The 18,640-nt window shown below is 40.9% G+C and overlaps 1 protein-coding gene across 3 annotated transcripts; it reads right to left on the bottom strand.

The window, feature by feature from the left end:
* Nucleotides 1-7,232: 7,232 nt before the first annotated feature.
* LOC311276693 (uncharacterized protein) lies at nt 7,233-16,973 on the bottom strand. 3 transcript variants are annotated; one of them, XM_084386536.1, is made up of 4 exons: nt 16,842-16,957; nt 15,806-15,922; nt 9,269-9,388; nt 7,233-8,906 (listed from the first exon to the last, which is right to left on the bottom strand). In XM_084386536.1, the coding sequence occupies exons 2-4, from the start codon at nt 15,861-15,863 to the stop codon at nt 8,224-8,226; spliced, it is 861 nt and encodes a 286-aa protein (XP_084242662.1). In that variant the 5' UTR covers nt 15,864-15,922; nt 16,842-16,957; the 3' UTR covers nt 7,233-8,223. The 3 variants fall into 3 exon arrangements, 2 of the variants coding, with proteins under 2 accessions (XP_084242662.1, XP_084242661.1); XR_014625117.1 differs by lacking the exons at nt 7,233-8,906; nt 9,269-9,388 and adding an exon at nt 14,319-15,611 and having other exon boundaries at nt 16,842-16,973; XM_084386535.1 differs by lacking the exons at nt 15,806-15,922; nt 16,842-16,957 and having other exon boundaries at nt 9,269-11,529.
* Between the last annotated feature and the right edge of the window lie 1,667 nt (nt 16,974-18,640).

Genomic DNA, 18,640 nt, shown 5'->3' with positions numbered 1-18,640 from the left:
CCTCTGTGATTTATGAACTCAACACTACATTTACATGTTGAGGTTGTTTTAACTTTTTATCCAACATAAATGTTCCTGAATTTATCAACTACTAATGGACAAATAAAATAGATAACTTATGTTTAACGTTAGTTACTTTATAGATTTGTTCTACATAATAGCACACATTCATCACTCAGATGTCTATTTCATGTTGTGATATTTCAAGATTTTCCTGTCAGATGTAAATAGACATTTAAAATAAGCGTCTTTAAGATGTATATGGTTTATGTAAATCCACTTTAGAGACGTAACTTACGTGTCTTTACTGGAGCTCCCCTGTTAGCTAACGTTATACATAATAAAACGTGTTTTTACAGCAAAATCACAACTACTGTATACTATACTGTGTAACGTCTTACACCTTCAACAATTCAACAGTTTACTCTACAGTAGTTCAACACATGCAATTTTAACAAAAGGAACTGTGTTTACTCACATTTGAAAGCACCCGCGTCGCCAATCTCTGCGATGTTTGATAATGACGTATCCTCTTGCGTGGCCTCCTGGGATAGAAGAGTATCCATCGGTTGAGCACTCAAAAATCTGTCCGAAAGCAGTAAGCCATCCGGGAACTTCTCGCCTACTCTTTTATGAATACTGATGTTTCGAACGTACTGCTTCCTTCACGTACTGTTTTCGCCTACTATATAGTAGGAAAGTAGGCATATTCGAACGCACTTAAGTCCGAATCTCACGATAATTAGTACGTCACCCAGGTAATTCTCACCTACTCTTTTGGATTCGTACATACTTTTTCGCTCGCCTACTCTTTTTCCCATACTAAATAGTAGGGAAGTATGCGGTTTGGAATGCAGCCAGGGTCTTTGTGCTGATGTTTTTTGCAAATCTATCAGTGAAAGAGAATGAAACACTTCCTCGTCTCCACTGATTAAAGAGTTCAGATCTTCTGCAGCCGATGTAGCTCTACATTCAGTTCCTCTTTCCCATTCATCACAGGAGGACAAAATGGAAGACACAGCATCAGCAGACATTGATGTATCCAGCCCAACATCAAGTGATCCTGTCCCTAATGTTTGCGGTTGGCAGGTAAGACGGAACACCTCTTGCACATTTCCATCCTCTACAATGTGTACTTGTCGCAACAATTCGGAATAAGGCTCGGACAAAAGCCGCTGACTCACTGGCCTGACAAATGGATCCCTACTGAGCGCATCCGCCACCACGTTGAGTTTTCCAGGAACGTATTTGATCTCAAAAGAATATGGAGCAAGTTTCGAGACCCAGCGCTGCTCACATGTATCCAACTTTGGCTTGGTCATAATTTATGTCAGCGGATTATTATCCGTCCACACAGTAAACTCATGGCCCTTAAGCCAGTGACTGAACTTGTCGCACACCGCCCACTTCAGAGCTAAGAATTCCAGTCTGTGTGCAGGATATTTTGTTTGGCTGCGGCTCAAAGCCTTGCTAGCAAACGCTATTGGTCTTGCCTTTTCCTCACCAGCAGGGATCTGAGAGAGTACTGTACCTATGCCATCCAGTGAGGCGTCAGTACAGAGAAGAAAAGGACGCTCAAAATCAGGATGAGCCAGCACCACACTGTCAACAAGGGCCCTTTTTAGCTCTTCAAATGCCACATCACAGTCAGGGGTCCAGTCCTGGGGTGTCAACTCCCGAAAAGTGCCTGCTTTCTTGTGACTACCAGCAGCTTTCACTGAGCATTTCTGGCCAGCTGTTAAGTTGAATAAGGGTTTGGCTATACGTGAGCAACTTGGAATAAAGGATTGGTAGTACAGGACCATACCAAGAAACGATCTGATCTTCTTTTGTGAAGGTGTGGTTCCGTTTTCCTTCATTAAGTCCTCCTTCTGAAAAGCAGAGATGACTTTAACTTTCTTCTCATCAACTGAAACACCAGTACCATCTATCACATGGCCCAGGAACCTTACGGATTTTCTCAGAAAGTGTCACTTTTTAGGTGCTAGCTTCAGGTTGCTGGTTCTCAATCGAGAAAACACGATCTCCAACCGCTTCAGTGCCTCCTCTTCAGAAGGTGCAATGACCAATAAGTCATCAAGATAGCAGAGAAGACTGGAAAAGTTAAGGTCTCCAAAAATGCTGAGCATCATGCGCATGAAAGACGCGGGGCTATTGCAAAGGCCTTGAGGAAGACGATTATACTCATACAAGCCCATTGGTGTTGTGAAGGCAGTGTATCGTCGGTCAGACACATGGAGTGGGATGTTGTAAAATCCTGAAGTTAAGTCCATGGTGCTGAAAAGGGCATTACCACCCAAGGCTACGAGACAGTCAGCTTGATGGGGCAGAGGGTGGGCGTCCTTAAAGGTTTTAGCATTGAGCCAATGAAAATCGGTGCAGACCCTCAGATCTTCTTTCCAGACCATCACTAAGGGTGATGCATACTCATTGACAGATTTGCTGATTATGCCTTTCTCCTCCATCTATGATAACACTTCTCTCAATTTTTGATAGTGGGCAGGTGGGGTGCGGCGATAGGGCAGACGGAATGGGCACTCATCATAAAGATGGATCCTGTGCACAAAATCCCTCGCCTCTCCACAATCCAGCTAATCAAGAAGAGCCGCAAATTTCCCCTTCCACATCGACCTCACATCCATCAATGTCCCTCAGACCAAGATCCTTCAGCAACTGTGCCGGATTAAAGGACGAGTCAGGTATGAGGGGATTTGAATCAGGAACATCACAATGGGTTCTGCTCAGACCCTGCATGACAGTGAAATCCTCCACAGCTAGACAGGAAGAAACAACAGCCAATTTAGTGTTACGGCGAAGGGACACTGATATTGGGTTAGGGTTCAGAATCTTCATTGGCACCCATCGATCACCCCACATCGGTGTTACTACTCGTCCGACAAGAATGTTTTTAGGAGCTGAACGTGCAGTGGTCGGCTCAACAATTACAGTACTTCCTGGGGAAACAGGCACATTAGCTGGCAATTTGCCCCAAACAAGATACTCACATTTGGGAAGCAGAGTGATTGCCTGACAGAGTTTCACAGTGCCAACTTTATCAGGCTGTTGAGGCCCAGACCATCGGGAGATGCAGCTCAACAGCTCAAGGAATTGCTCACACTCAGGATTACTGTTATTGCAGGAAACCAGCTCCCAGTACCTGTCATGCAATTTCATCTTCTGCACAACACATTTGATCACATTGCTTCCAATTATGAACCCATCTCTTTGTCCAGGCACCACAAGAATCTCCAAGTCGTATGTATACTTCGGCTGAATCATAAGGCCACCACAGCCAACCAGAACCACATTACTTGCAATCACTTGAGCATGTGGAAGAAGACCATCAGCTTGCAGCTTGGACTCACCCTCTTCACTAAGCGTGCAGGCCATACTACCAGAATCCAGTAACCCCTTTAAGGTGTAACGGTCGCAAACTGTTACAGGAGCATAAAACAACTCACTTGCCCCATCAACTCTCTGAGACCCTACATATAATACGGTTTTGTCTTCTGGCCGAAGTTTCAGGGGAGCGAGGGCCGCGTCCATGCACATCGTGAATGTACGGGGTGCTAGGGACAGGCCAAACGGTAGGACTGTGTATTGATATGCCTGGCCCTCGAAGGCGAATCTCAAAAATCGCCTGTGACGTGACGCTATTTGTATTTGGAAATACGCGTCCTTCAGATCTATTGACACAAACCAGTCCCCCTGGCGAATTTGCGAAGGGATTTTCCTGGTTGTGAGCATTCTGAACCGGCGTTTTGAAAGCGCTTTGTTCAGCCGTCTTAGATCTAGAATGGGTCTGAGACCCCCGTCTTTTTTCGGTACCAGAAAATATCTGCTGTACAGACCCCCTTCGCTCTGAGCTTGAGATAAAGGCTCTGAGATAAAGGCTCTAAACTCAACAGTTTCGCAATTTCATTTCGAAGTATATGTGCTACTTCCTTTTCCACCGTGGTTTCGATTCGCGCCGCGCTACGGCGGGGGCGTCGAGCGAACTGTTGCGAATAGCCTCTTTCTATAATGTTCAGCAACCATTCTGATACCCCGGGAAGCTTTGCCCACGCATTTGCATGAATAGCTAGGGGTTGAATGAGATCTGGGCTCTGGCCGTGACATAGTGACGGCCGGAGAGCTTCGGTATGCTGTAACAGACGCCACGCTTGCAGCGTTCGAGGCGGGGGGCGCGCTGATGACAGCAGGCAGCCTGCCCGCGCTCGACTCTCTTATGGCGGGTAGCTGAGAGAGAGCAAGCGGGGGGGAACCCGTGGGGCTCGTCATGACTGTGAGTGAATGTGGGCGCGGGACAGCGGGCACATTTACTACACTGAAAACACCGTCGGCTTGAGCTGACTGTATCTGTGTTGGTTTCGTTTTTACAGAAACCGAGAGACATGCAGTGTGTAGTGTTTGTGGGCACTGGGTCGTGGGCACATTCACTACATTTAGTGCGCAATCGACATGAGTCGATTTCATGTGTGCGAGCCCTGAAATGTGGCGGGCTGTGCTTATGTGTAGGAATGAGCACTGGGCGTGGGCATTTTACTACACTCATAACACCATCGGCTGTGGCCGGAATACCAGAAATACACTCTTTAAGAGATTTATCTGGGCCGACGTAAAAACGGCGTTTGTGTGCAGGCAAACGGGCTGTGGTACCGGCTTGTTTTCTGCAAAATACACTGGAACAGTCGCATTTTCTGGAACTGAACGAGCGAGAAGTTTTGGTGGAAGTCTGGCCGCCGCGGGACTTGAACACCATCGTTTTCCTAGGTGGGCTAGGAAGACTTTGCCTCGGGCTTTACCCGATAGCGTCATCTTGTCTTGTGACGGCATTTGATTGCGTGCATGCATTATAACAGGCTCGTTTACTGCAATATTGATATTACCAGTCGCCTGAACTTAGGAGGGGACTGAGAAATGTGTGAGAAATGGAGGTTGGTCCGGCCTCAGCGGGACTAATACACTCTCCTTTCTCCTTCCGCCGATGAGTGACGCACGCGAGGGGCGGGGTAGCTTTCTTTAACGTAAAGAAAAACTAGCCCCTTTGAAGGAAAAACATCCATTCAGAGAGCGTCATCATGTCTTGTGACGGCGTTCGTTTGAAGGCGTGCGTGTATTACAACAGGCTCGTTCACTGCAATATTGACATTTCCAGTCGCCTGAACTTAGGAGGGAACTGAGAAATGTATGAGAAATGGAGATTGGTCCAGCCTCAGCGGGACTAAAACACTCTTTTCTCCTTTCGCTGGTGAGTGACGCGCGCGAACTAAGCGCGGGGGCGGGGAAGCTCTCCTATGACGTAAAGAGAGCTGGCCGCGTGACCGTCCGCTTCTGACATCCCATGTGAGCGGCGCAGTTTGCATCGAAAGATGCCAGGCGAGTCCTCAGAGTCGCCACGGGCATCAGCTCGCGAGAGCTGCATGTTTCTCACCCAGGCGGGAAACGCGATGACATGGCGGTCCCCGTCGCTGAGTGGGGCTCGGCACGAGCCACAGGAAAGGGACATCTTGAAAAAGACGCCCGGCTCTTTTAGTGCAATGAGAGTGTGTGTCGCGGCGGCGAACACACACACACACACACAAAACACAGTAGAGGAGAAAAGGATATAACGCCGGATAGCGCAGCAGGAACGGCGACTGAAGGCGGCGCGGCCAGCGGCTTCAGATGCAGTGGCTCGTCCCGCTGAAAAGGCTTTTTCTGATGGCGCGGCTTCTTCTCTCTGGATCCAGCGATGCGAATGCTCCGCTGAAGAGATAAAAATCAGCTAACCAGCCTCTCGAAGCTATATTTATAGCCCAAGGCCACGCCCGTTTCGGCGGGACGTGACGTAGTGGGCGCGAAGCGCCCCCATTGGAGGGTTCGATAGGGCCTTATCGATAGGCTGCTGCAGTTGCTGCAGAGCAGCCAATGAGCCGTCTCGCCTGTGTCTGCATGCTGCCGCAACGCGTTTTACATTATTTCAAAATTAAGGATAATTTTTTGGCTTCAGTATCTCGCGGAAAAGAGATTTTCCCCATAGCGTAAGACTTACGCAGTACGAGAGAACCGCAGCCACCAGTGTCTACTGACTCTCTTGTTCGATCTCGTTCATCAAAATGAACAAATCTTTTTTGGAGTCATTTCGTTCATTTAAGGGGCTTTAAATGTTATACTATTAACTGGCAAATTCCAAGAACACATCTACCTACGCAATCTTGATATATATATCAAATCATTATAATGCAGTCAAATATCGTTTACAGGGAACATAAATAATTCCTACTTTACCTTCCGAGTCTTTCGTTCATTTGTCACGTGACAGACGCAATGGATCGTTCATGAACGACTCATCACTTACGTTATAAATCAAAACAAAAAGCAGCAAGGAGGCGTCGTATGATCATTTAAACGGGTTTTATGACAAGGTCGGTGAGGATGTATAAAATCTGACGCATAGCTTCAGTGTTAAAACTGATAAAATAATTGTATGTGGTTCAATATGGGCTGTGGCAATCATTTTGAAAAATAATATCTCGCAGCAACATGGAAAAAAAGAACTATGAACTAGTTCATTTTTGGAACTGTGAACTGAACTTTGAACTAGTTCATGTAGAAAGTGAACTTTCCCAACACTGACTATGAGTTAGTCTGTAAAGATGAACGTGAACATTGTTAAAGTACCACCAAATGCTCCTCAGATCCCTGTAACTTTATACAATGAAGTCCACCAGTCACTTTTCTTCTGCAGTGCGGTCGACAGCCTCCATGTGGGCTGGGACTTTCTCAGAGATAGCACTCTGTCTTGGCACTCTGTAGACAGGCTAAAGAGTTCCTTGGACCAAGATTCTTCATCAGTCCAGAAGGCAAACCGCTGACCATGCCTTTCAAACATTAAGAAGATTAATCTAAAGTGCCGCATAAGCAAAAGCATACACAAATGTCTGATTGACTGGAAGGTGTGGTTTAAATCAGTTTAAAGCACAGATAGTTCCAGTCTGTTTGTTCACCAAAATGAATGCACTACCTATAAACAATTGTGACCATGGTACCATATAGTTTCATCTGCATACAGTGCAAAGCAACTGTTGTAAACATTTCCTATTTACCTTACATAGCTAAATGGATGATGGCTGACAGTCATTACACTTATCTGGTGAACATGGTGATTTTGATAAATGAGCCAAGGCACAAAATGAACAATCAACTAGATGATAACATAATTTTTTTTTTAATAAAAAAACAGCACAAGGTATTAAAACCAGCAAGTGTTACAGAAATTAATATACATATATTGTTTAGTGATGTCATCATACCCTTCTATTTTGAAGCGCTCCATCCGAAGACGACACCACCACTTTCGAGTGGAAGGCATGTCCATCTGAAAGATATGTGACAGTGATGAGGAGGAGTATATTTACACTATATTTTGGTTTTATTCCCAGGTTTGCAGGGCTGACTCAGTCGACGGCTGCCATGTCACAGATTTTTTTCAGAAAGAATATATTTCTGAAAAAAGTTATTTTAATAACTACTAATGCCACATTGGGGTTTATCTTATCATTGACCAAAATTCAAGTAAAAGTTAGTTGATCTCTATACACTTGATAGCAGCTGTAAAACAGGTATTTGTCACAGACCCTGAGGATATTTTATTTGATCTTAATTGTATACACCTCTTTAAATATAAATTGAAAAACATCTGGTGTAGTTTTGGTTTAAAAAAAAAAAATGAATAAACACTTGATCAGAGTTACAACGTTTAACCCCTTGATTTCAGGTAAACAGATAAGTCCATTAATTAAATACGTTTTTATTTCTCATAGTCTAAAATGTACAGAGTTTCTGTGTGATCTCAATGCAAGAAAGTCTCTTGAATATGTTCTCAATGCTTCAGCCTCTAAACAGCTGTACTAAAAAAAAAAATCATGATATTGATTTGTTCATATTGTGGATGATGATTTCATGGACTAAATTTGCCATTGATTCACAAATTCCCATATGCACAATTAATGTAATTCATGCAACTCTTCAACATAAAATAATTCCCTTCATAAACTGCGGCGTTTTACAGCAACACACTAGTTTTCTGAACTGTTACTTTGACCTTTGGCAGATCAAATTTCATCTCTAATTTTAGCAAATGACACACTTAAATGTAGTCACTGTTAAAATTACAGCTTTTGCCAAATCTGAATATCAGATTATTTACTTGTAAGTGATGGACCTGAATGTGAACTTTGCTCACTTAGACAACTTTAGACAATGCTTTTTCTCATGAGTCCATAGACCAGATGATTGGGTGAAACTCTGTCCACAGTGTGAACACTTGTACGGTTTCTCTCCAGTATGAACTCTCTCATGATCTTTTAAGGATCCTGACAGAGCGAAACTCTTTTCACAGTGTGAGCACTTGTACGGTTTCTCTCCAGTATGAACTCTCTGGTGTGTTTTTAAGTCGCTGGATCCAGTAAAGGACTTTCCACAGTCAATGCACATATACGGTTTAACACCAGTATGAATAAGCTCATGCTTTTTTAAATGATCCCGTAATGAAAAACTCTTTCCACACACAGAACACGCATGAGGCTTCACATTTGCATGCATGTTCATGTGTCTTTTCAGGTGCACTTCCAAAACAAATGTCTTGTCACACTGATCACAGCGGAATGATCTTTTTCCTGAGTGAAACAGCAGATGATTTTGGAGACTAGTTGCCCATGGGAAGCTCTTTCCACACTGATGGCATGTGAAGGGTTTCTCTCCGGTGTGGATTCTCATGTGCATCTTCAAGCTTGATTTAGCTGTGAAGCTCCTTCCACACTGAGAGCAGATGAAAGAACATTTCTCTCCTCCTCTTTGAGTGTTTTGTTGAGGTTTCTGAAACTGATGGAGTTTCTCCTCCGCTTCACTTTGTTCCATCAGACCTAAAACATGTTAAATTAGACAATTCAAGATTGAAATAAAAGAAAGCAACCATGCTCAGGTATTTTATTTTAGGTTATTTATCAGGTGCTAAAAGTACTCCTGCAATTATAATATGTCATAAAATCTTGGCAACTACTTTAACACTGAAAGATAAATTTCCCCTAACTCATCTTAAAATACCAAACTATAAGACATGAAAATACAAGAAATGCATCTACAATACATCTTCTGTGACTATAAATGTATTTTGCCAAACTGATCTCTGTATTTTCATATCTGTTCCTAGTTAATGTTATTTTAGTCTTAATGGTAGTCTTAAGTCTTGTAGTCTTGATGTCCAGCGTCAAGAATGGACACCAACCTGTTTGTTCCTCTGTATCTTCATCTTTTATTCTGCAGGGTTCTTCCTTAATCTCCATCTTTACAATAGTATGTCCGTAGTTTCTCCTGGAGTAATTCCTCCTGCTTGCTTCTTCTTCTCCTGTGGGAAGATGGGAATATTCCCCAGCATTTAAACTCTCATGAACGGCTGTGGGAGCTTCACTGACTGAAGGAGTGAATTGTGGTCGTTGTTGCTCATTTAGCAGATGATCATCACACTTACATTCGCTCTCAGTTATCATGTTTTCAGTGTTTTCATCAAAACATTCGTTTAGAAACAATTCCCTGATTACTGAATTTACACATATGACCCAATTCAAGAGTTCGCATTCACTTGAATCTTCATATTGTGTCGTTACCTGGAGGATCAACGACTGTTTTTGTTTTGTGATAATTATTCATGAGGCGCTTGTTTGTCCTGAGCAGTTAAACTGTCCACTGTTAAATACTGAATAAAAAAACAAAATTACTATTTATGATCTCTTTTTTTTTAAGTTATTAACATTTTCCAAATTCTGCAAAGGATATGTAAACTTATGACCACAACTGTAGCTGATTTTTGTGTTGCTCTTACATGAGATATGGTTCATCACAGAGGCCACTAGATGGCAGCTATAAAACAGGTATTTAAGAAAGACAGTCATTATCTCCAGGAAATGTATATGCCAGGAAAGATGATGACAAGTAGCTCCCAGCAGGGATGGACCCTGGGACAAGAACCAATGTTTATTCTACACCACCAAGGTACGAAGACACAGCAGGCCAAAAGGCATCACGTTGGACACTGCTGCCATCACACCCAACAGTCTCTGAAACTGTTTGACAGTAAGTGACTAGCCTAGCTTCATCGTGTTTATGGTTGCGAGGATCGAAAACGATATGGGCAGGAGATAGACGTGCCTGAATCCTCTGCAAATCCCACACCATGCCTGGAAAAGTGGTCCTCTGTGTCAGAGAAAGCACACACTTCTTGGCATTCAGCCTTAACCCCAACTCTTTCATATGGACGAGGATAGCATCTCGATGCAAAATCGCCAACTGCTCTGATTGAGCTAATATCAATCAATCGTTGATGTATAGTTTAATATGCGAATGCCCTGAAGTCGCCGCGGAGCTAGAGCTGCATCTACACATTCTATCAATCCTGAAAGCAAACCTCAGAGACTTCCTGTGTTGTGGAAGGATGGATACGAGGAAGTATGCGTCTTAGAGATCTATATTGACAAGCCAGTCCTTGGATCTGATTTAAGAAACGAATTTGAAAGTTTTAACCATAGATTTAGTTTGGAGATCTATGATCGGACGCAACCCTCATCCTTTTTTTCGGAACGATAAAGTACCGGCTGTAGAACGCAGAATCTCTCTTGGGTGGAGGAACACACTCTATGGCCTCCTTCCCCAGGACAGTTACAATGTCTTGTTCTATTACCAGAGCCAGAACCAGATTTAATTATGTAGCCTCTTTCAGCTGCAGGACTCACTGAGAGATGACGCTGCCAGATGACGCCAGAGGATCTACTCTCGAGACTGGCCTCTGGTGTATTGCTAGTCACATCAGCGCCCTGAAGTGGATAACTGGCAGGGAACATCCGGGCTGGCTCCTCTAGTAACCTCCTCAGATGATTCGAGCCTCCCAGTGCAACATCCCCGGGCAGACACTGAGAGGTTAACCTTATGGGAAACCAACAGTGGAGGGGTTGACAGAACGATCCCCTGAGGGCACCGAGGATAAACAGGCACTGTATAAGGAGGTGTGAGCCTTTTCCGGAGGGGTCTGCCCTCCTAAGCCTGAGCACCTCGGCATCAGCCCCTCTTAAATTGCAAAACCCACAGAGACACAATTGTCAGAAATTGCCACACTGCCAAATAGTCTAAAGCGATATCAGCCCCTCGAAACTGACCTCTCGTGTAGGTTGAGTAATACGCCCAGTGCCCTGAAAGGCTCGCCAGCAGGCGACAACCGAACATACTTCTCTAATACGGTCCTCAGAGGGAGTGAGCCTCCCAGTTCTGCAACATTCCTGGGCAGAGACTGGAAACTGCTGTGCCCCGTTGCACCAGAGGTGGCGGGACTGGAAGAATGGTCCCTAAATACACTAAGGAGAAGCGGGCACTGTCGGTACACGATCCGTTCAACCTGCACGATCCGTTCCACGCATGCGTATAATGGGATTTTAGCAATATTGCGATTATGCTTTACCTCATGTAAACACAATACTTAATAATGTGATAAGCTCATAATCGCATCAACTATAATCGTATTAAAACAGGTGGCGTACGCCGTTTTTAACCATGTAAACACAATACTTAATAATGTGATAAGCTCATAATCGCATCAACTATAATCGTATTAAAACAGGTGGCGTACGCCGTTTTTAACCATGTAAACACTTGAATCGCACTAACTGAAGTGCGCGTGTGTTTTTGTAACGCACCTTAAGCGCGTATTCATTTTAAACTTGACATTAGGAAGTTTTCCCTGAACTCTGTCAACACGACTCACTGTCAGCAGTCTGCCTTCATCCAGAAACAGCTCAAATAACGTGACAGCAGTGTATAAAACTGTTACAGGCACCGACATAATATTTCTGTCTTCATCACGGCACAGAATAACAAAATACGTCCATAAGAACCCATTGTTATTTAACGTACGTAATTACGCGCATGCGTGAAACGGATCGTGCAGGTGGAACGGATCGTGTACCGACAGGCACTATATAATGAGGTGTGAGCCACCATACAAGGTAACTTCGAGTAACTAATGCACTTTCAACAGGTTTCTGAGTGGGTGTGTCACTGAGTGGGGAAAACCTCTTTATTGGTTCAATAGGAATAGACGTGCTGTTTTATCCCATGACTATTAGGGCTGGGTATCGATTCAAATGTTTCAATTTCGATTCGCAAGCTCTAAATTCAATTCGATTTCGATTTTCGATTTCGATTTTCGATTCGACTCAATGAATATATATTTAATACAAATCCTATATTTATATAAAAAATAAATAAAAGTGAACATAAGTTTACAAGTTGTTAATTAATAAAAAGATATTAAGAGCTACAAACCTGTATATTAAACTCTTTTTATTTCAGGTACACTAAAATAGAATCATATTTACCTGTGCCTTTCCTGTCTAACAGGTAGGACATATGCAGAAATTGAATAAAGTTATCAAACAGTCTGCGCTGCATTAATTGTAAATTATATATAGACTAATCCTTATTAAAGTTACAAAAGTTCTTTAGTCAAGAGCAGTGAGTGTTTTTCTCTGTTCCCTTTGTTCTTTGATTAACTTTAGCGACAGATATAATTAGTGGTTACTGTGTACTGTCCCTTTAAGACCAGCTGCTGCTGTCAGAGACGTGGATCTCACACACGCCTCATTCTCTCACGAGTCACAACTCTTCACGTTCATCATAAGACTGTTATGAAGATACTCAACAAAAAAGACATTTTGGCATAATTGTGTGTGTTATTGTTCGTTCAAGCACGAAAGAGAACTGTATTCTGCTGTCTTGTGCGCACGCACGATATCAGCGTGAGTCTTTCTGTGTGTCACAGTCAGGACATTCACAGGCAGCGAGCTCTTTTTAGTCTTGTTGCGCATGAATGGTTTACAAACATTTGCACGAATAAGAGCGGGATTATGTAACACTAGCCAAAGGATGACAAAAATTAACAGATGCTGCATTAATTGCATTAACAGCCCAAATTTGTTTATTTCATAAAAATCGCAGCATTTTGCGTAGACTTGACATCGGGATCGCGATTGCGATATGATTAATCGTGCAGCACTAGTTGAGGTTATTTTATGATTAAGATAAAACAAACAAAATCTCACAGCATTAACTATAAAATTGAGTTTGCAAACTTTTGAACACTGGAGAAAAACTAATACTGGCTTTTGGGTAATAGATAAATAAATATGAAAAAAAAAAAAACGATTTGTGGCGTTTGAGAATCGATTTAAAAAACGCTTAATCGAAAAATCGAGCCGTCTCACAGTCACACTGCTGCAGGGGATCTGCAACCAGACCCGAACAATGTACTAGCTAAGCTAGTCACATCCAAAGCCGTATTTAAAGCCCTTGCATTCTTACTCTCCTCGATTACAGTTTGGATGCGTGTCTCCAATTCTGAAATCTTTTCTGTCAGCCTATCTATTTCCCTGCTATATATCGCACATGAAATATATGAACCATTCATCGCATCTGAAACCCCCACCGCTGACAGAGAAGCCAACGCTAAACATGTGGCAAGCAGTACAAGTAACAATAGCAGAAGATCCCATGTCTCAGCGTGATTGTTAGTTGATTCTGAGTTACCACAGATGTTTGATGTTCACTTCATTAAAGGAATAGTTCACCCACTGATTATTTACTCACCCCCAGGCCATCCGAGATGTATTAATCTTTCTTTATTCAGCCGAAAAGAAATTAAGGTGTTAGAGGAAAACATTCTAGGATCTTTTTCCATCTACTGTGAGTGAACGCTGCTCACCGTAGACCATTTCTGACGGTCCAAAATCCAAATTTAGGCAGCTTCAAAGTAATCCACATGTCCTAGCTGAAAAGGGTCTTCTCTAGTAAAATCAAATGATTGGTCATTTTAAAAAAGAATGTTTGTTTATAATTTGTAACTACAAATACATACCTTGGTCCAGCTTGGTTTAATTCAAAACGTCTTCTGTGAAGTATGCACGTTGGAAAGGTCAAGTGTGACATAGTAGACAGAACAAAATGAAATCCTGGAATGTTTTCCTTCCAAATCCTTAATTTCTCTTCAGCTGAAGAAAGAAACACCTATACATCTTGGACAATCAGGACATTTTTGGGGTAAACTATTCATTTATATACAAAATTATTCTGATGATGAGACTACAAAGAATCTGCTTAAACAAGAATCAAGGCAATAAGTTAATTGTTTAGCTAGAATTTTTTTTTTTTTTTTTTTTATCTTATCATCGACTAAAATCTAGTGCAAGTTCATCACTTTACTATGGAGCCCCTTAAGGCACATGGGATGAAAAAAATATGATGGGAGGAAAAATAATAAATAAATAGACAAATAAACAAACAAACTAAAGGGAATAAACTAAAGTAATAAAACAAAAAATTTAAAATTTAAGAGAAGATTAAATGAAGTGCACATATGGTCAGTGTCTGTGGCAATAAAATACCTGTTTTACAGCTGCTATCAGTGCTAAAGTAAAGAGCCGCTAAGGGGACGTGGTGGTGGGAAATTATGAGATGGGAGGGAAAATAATAAGTCAATTCTTTTGCGCTCTCTCGCAAATGTTTTGTGTTCCCCCGAGAAACTTGAATGAAAAGTTTCCCTGTTGCATTACCACATACACAGACCATATGCACTTTATTTCATAATCTCTTCCATTTTCAAGTTTTATTTAAAAAAATATATACTACACACTTGATTTCAGGAAAATTAGTCACATAAGTCGTTCCGTTTTATTTCTCAAAGTCTCAAAATGTACAGTTTCTGAGTGATTTCACTATATCAAATTATCATATATCAAATTATTGAATATCAAATTATAACAGTGCTTTTTCTTACTCCATAGACTAGATTATTGGGTGAAACTTTTCCCACATGAAGAGCACTGATGCGGCTTCTCTCCAGTGTGAACTTTCATGATCTTTCAAGAATGATGATTAAGAGAAACTCTGTCCACAGTGTGAGCACTTGTATGGTTACTCTCCAGTATGAATTCTCCCATGAGCTTTCAAGGATTTTAAGTGAGAGAAACTCTTTCCACAGTGTGAGCACTTGTACGGTTTCTCTCCAGTATGAACTCTCTGGTGTGACTTTAAGATGCTGGATCTAGTGAAGGTCTTCCCACAGTCAAAGCACAAATAAGGTCTTACACCAGTATGAATACGTTCATGCTCTTTTAAAGACTTACGTTGTGAAAAACTCTTTCCACAAAAAGAACAATTTTGAGGCTTCACACCAGCATGAACTTTAAGGTGTTCTCTTAAGCTAGATGAAAAAACAAATGTTTTATCACACTGATCACAGCTGAACGACTTCACTCCAGTGTGAGAGCGCAGATGCTCTTTGAGAAAGCTCTTGCGATTGAAACTCTTTCCACACTGAGAGCATGTGAACGGTTTTTCTCCAGTGTGAATTCTCATGTGCTCTTTCAAGCTTCCTTTCTGAACGAAACTATTTCCACACTGAGTGCATGTGAAAGATCCTTTGACTTCAGTTTTTCCAGCTCGTTTTTGTTTGAAAGGCTTTTCAGTCCTTGAAACAACCTTTTTTTCATTTTTAAAACTAGGTTTGTCTTCTTTCACTTCCTTTGGGTCTAAAATCAACAAATTAAATTCCCACAATTCAATTAAAGAAAGACAAATGAGAACAAAATTAATACACAGTAAGTGAGCCTCAATTTAGCACAAATCTAGTTTACAATCGAGTCTACTAGTATCTAGTTTTAGATGCATTGTTATGTGAGTTGTTCCTCATCAGTCATTAAAGAGAATGAAGGAAAACACCAACCTATTTGTTCCTCTGTATCTTCATCTTTTATTCTGCAGGGTTCTTCCTTAATCTCCATCTTTACAACAGTATGTAGGTAGTTTCTCCTGGAGTAATTCCTCCTGCTTGCTTCTTCTCCTGTGGGAAGATGGGAATATTCCCAGCATTTAAACTCTCATGAACGACTGTGGGAGCTTCACTGACTGAAGGAGTGAATTGTGGTCGTTGTTGCTCATTTAGCAGATGATCATCACACTTACAATCACTCTCAATTATCCAGGTGCAAGTATTTTGCTCAAATAGTAATTTAAAAACAATTGCATTATTTCAGTTTTTTTTACTTTAACTTCTATATCATTAAGCTTATTTTTGCACTTTCATGAGATATGGTTAACCTAGATTGATCTTTTTTTTTTTTTTTTTGTGAGATTTCTTTTCAAACACTTTCTTGCAACAGAACATCATCCAGACTTATAATGACTAACATCAAAGGAGTGTTGTGTTTGTCTACTGTAAATAATTCTAATTTCTTTAAGTATTTTACTCATTAATTTCTCAAAAGTGGTGTTATTATCTATGTGCTCTATATTTCCATCACTGTTACCATCAATTCTTCAATTCAGTTCAGAGAGATTAAAATAATATTGATGAGGGTTTATTGCTGTAATCAGACATCGATTAAACGTGTCTGAAATAAACTAATCTTCTGTTGTTCATATTGTGTTACACCTTGTGTTTACAATGTTCAATTATCCATTACATAAAATAACACAACAAACAATCTTTACATGTTGTCACGTCAGTAAAGAGCTTAAGTTTCAATGTAATGTACAACATTGGTTCATTTTTAGAGTTAAGTGTTTTAGGGTTTAATAATATCAGAGTTAGATTATTTCAATAACCGCTACGGCTCGTTTATAAGTGTTTTTGATTCACTCAAATGAACCGGCTCTTACGAGTCATTCGCTCGGGAATCAGGCGCTAGTCGAGCTCATTGACATGTATAAGTTGACAGATTTAGATTTCTCTCAATAAATAATCAAATAAATGTACTCACAGTCCGGTAAATAACAGATGAGAATCTCTTTCTCTTCATGAATGAACCAAGATGGACTGGACTCAACAACAAGATCACGTGATTGAAATAAAAAACAAATGTGGCCATTCTAGACGACCATCTTCTTCTTCCAATGGAGTTTTATAGCGTTTGGCAAACCAACTTTCGGTGCATTATCGACACCAACTGGACTGGAGAGTGAAGAACTAAGCGTGTTGAAAATAACAACTTAAATAAACGGGTGGGGGAGAAGAAGAAAAATTACTTTAATTATTACTTTAAATAATTAAAGTATTACTTTAAATAATTAAAGGCCAATTACTTTAATTATTATTACTTCAATTACTTTAAACCAATTACTTTAAATTCTCCAGTCTACTCCTATTGCTTTAATATATTTCAAATTAGCACTAGGCCTATATATTTTATCTTGTTCTGCATGCACTTTCAAAAGGCTTTCCAAGATTCAACACCCAAGTTTCTTACTTCCTTCATATGTTCTAACCTTTCTTTTTCATATTTTGTACATTTTATTAAAACACGTTCAATTGTTTCTGCCTGATCACAATAATTACATTTATGTTTTCAAAGAATGATTTAGTCTAGTGTGCCCTATTTGAATGTGAGAAATACTTGTATCTTCTTTTCTATTCCTAAAAACACTTCTTCCATTTCCTACTTGTTTCTGTATACTATACATATGTCTACCCTTGTTATCACTGTTCCATACTTCTTGCCATTTGTTGTTTATGAATTCTTTAATTTTACCTTTAACCTCTTCTTTGCTCAGAGTCACTTGAATATTTTATCTCTGTGTGTTTTACAGCTTGCTTAGCTAACTTATTTGATCAACGTCTTCATTAGCCTCCACTCCCACATCAGCAGGAACCCACAAGAACACCATTAAGCTTACACTACTTATTCTTAACAAACTTGCAAGAATCTCATATATAATGTCTTGCCATGATTTCCACTTATTGCATGGCTTGGTTGAATTCCAATGTAGAATGAGGTCTTTTATTATTTCTTGATAACAGACCGCTACGAAGTATAACACACTGTTGCCATGAAAAACAGAGCGTTGCTATGGACGCAGGATTCTAACCGTAGAGACGGAACGGACTATTTTCTTTAGCGGAAGCAATCGTTTTTAAATAAATAAATTCCTTTTTTAAATCAATATATTGTGTCAAATTATTGATTTATTTGGTAGGTAGCCATGTAATAAGCGCTTCGCGTCGGGGTTCTGATCAGCTTGTCGGGGTTGTATTCGCTATAGCCTCGCGCTACATTATCCCTTACTTACGAGGCTTGTGATTGCTGCATGAGAATCAGAACATACTGTATTACTACTAATCTTGGTTCTCTTACGAGAGTACTCTCGTGTTGCGTAAGTTTAGCTTATGCTACGGGAAAAACTCCTTTTTCTCGAGAATACTGAAGCAGAAAATTATCCTTAATTTTGAATAATTTAAAACGCATTTGCTACAGCAGCAGACCTAGGCGCGGCAGCTTGTGGCCTAAAGGCCCGTTCACACCAAGCACAATAACATAAAGATAACGATAAAGATAACTATATATGCGTCCACACCAACGACCAATAATGGTCTTTTTATTCTAAGCACGCGCGCGCCCGGATGATCCAGATCCATTTTAAATGCGCGAGACCTTTAAATTAGAGTGGATTCTGATTGGCTGTCAGTGTTTTATCGTTCGACAGCTGGAAAAAAATCGTTCTGAAAGTGATCCCAACGATATCGTTCCTCATATCTTTATCGTTATAGTTGTGGTGTGAACTC

The sequence above is a fragment of the Rutilus rutilus genome (assembly GCF_951802725.1).
Source record: "Rutilus rutilus genome assembly, chromosome: 18".
NCBI classification, from domain to species: Eukaryota; Metazoa; Chordata; class Actinopteri; order Cypriniformes; family Leuciscidae; genus Rutilus; species Rutilus rutilus.
This window is presented reverse-complemented; position numbering and strand designations above follow the sequence as displayed.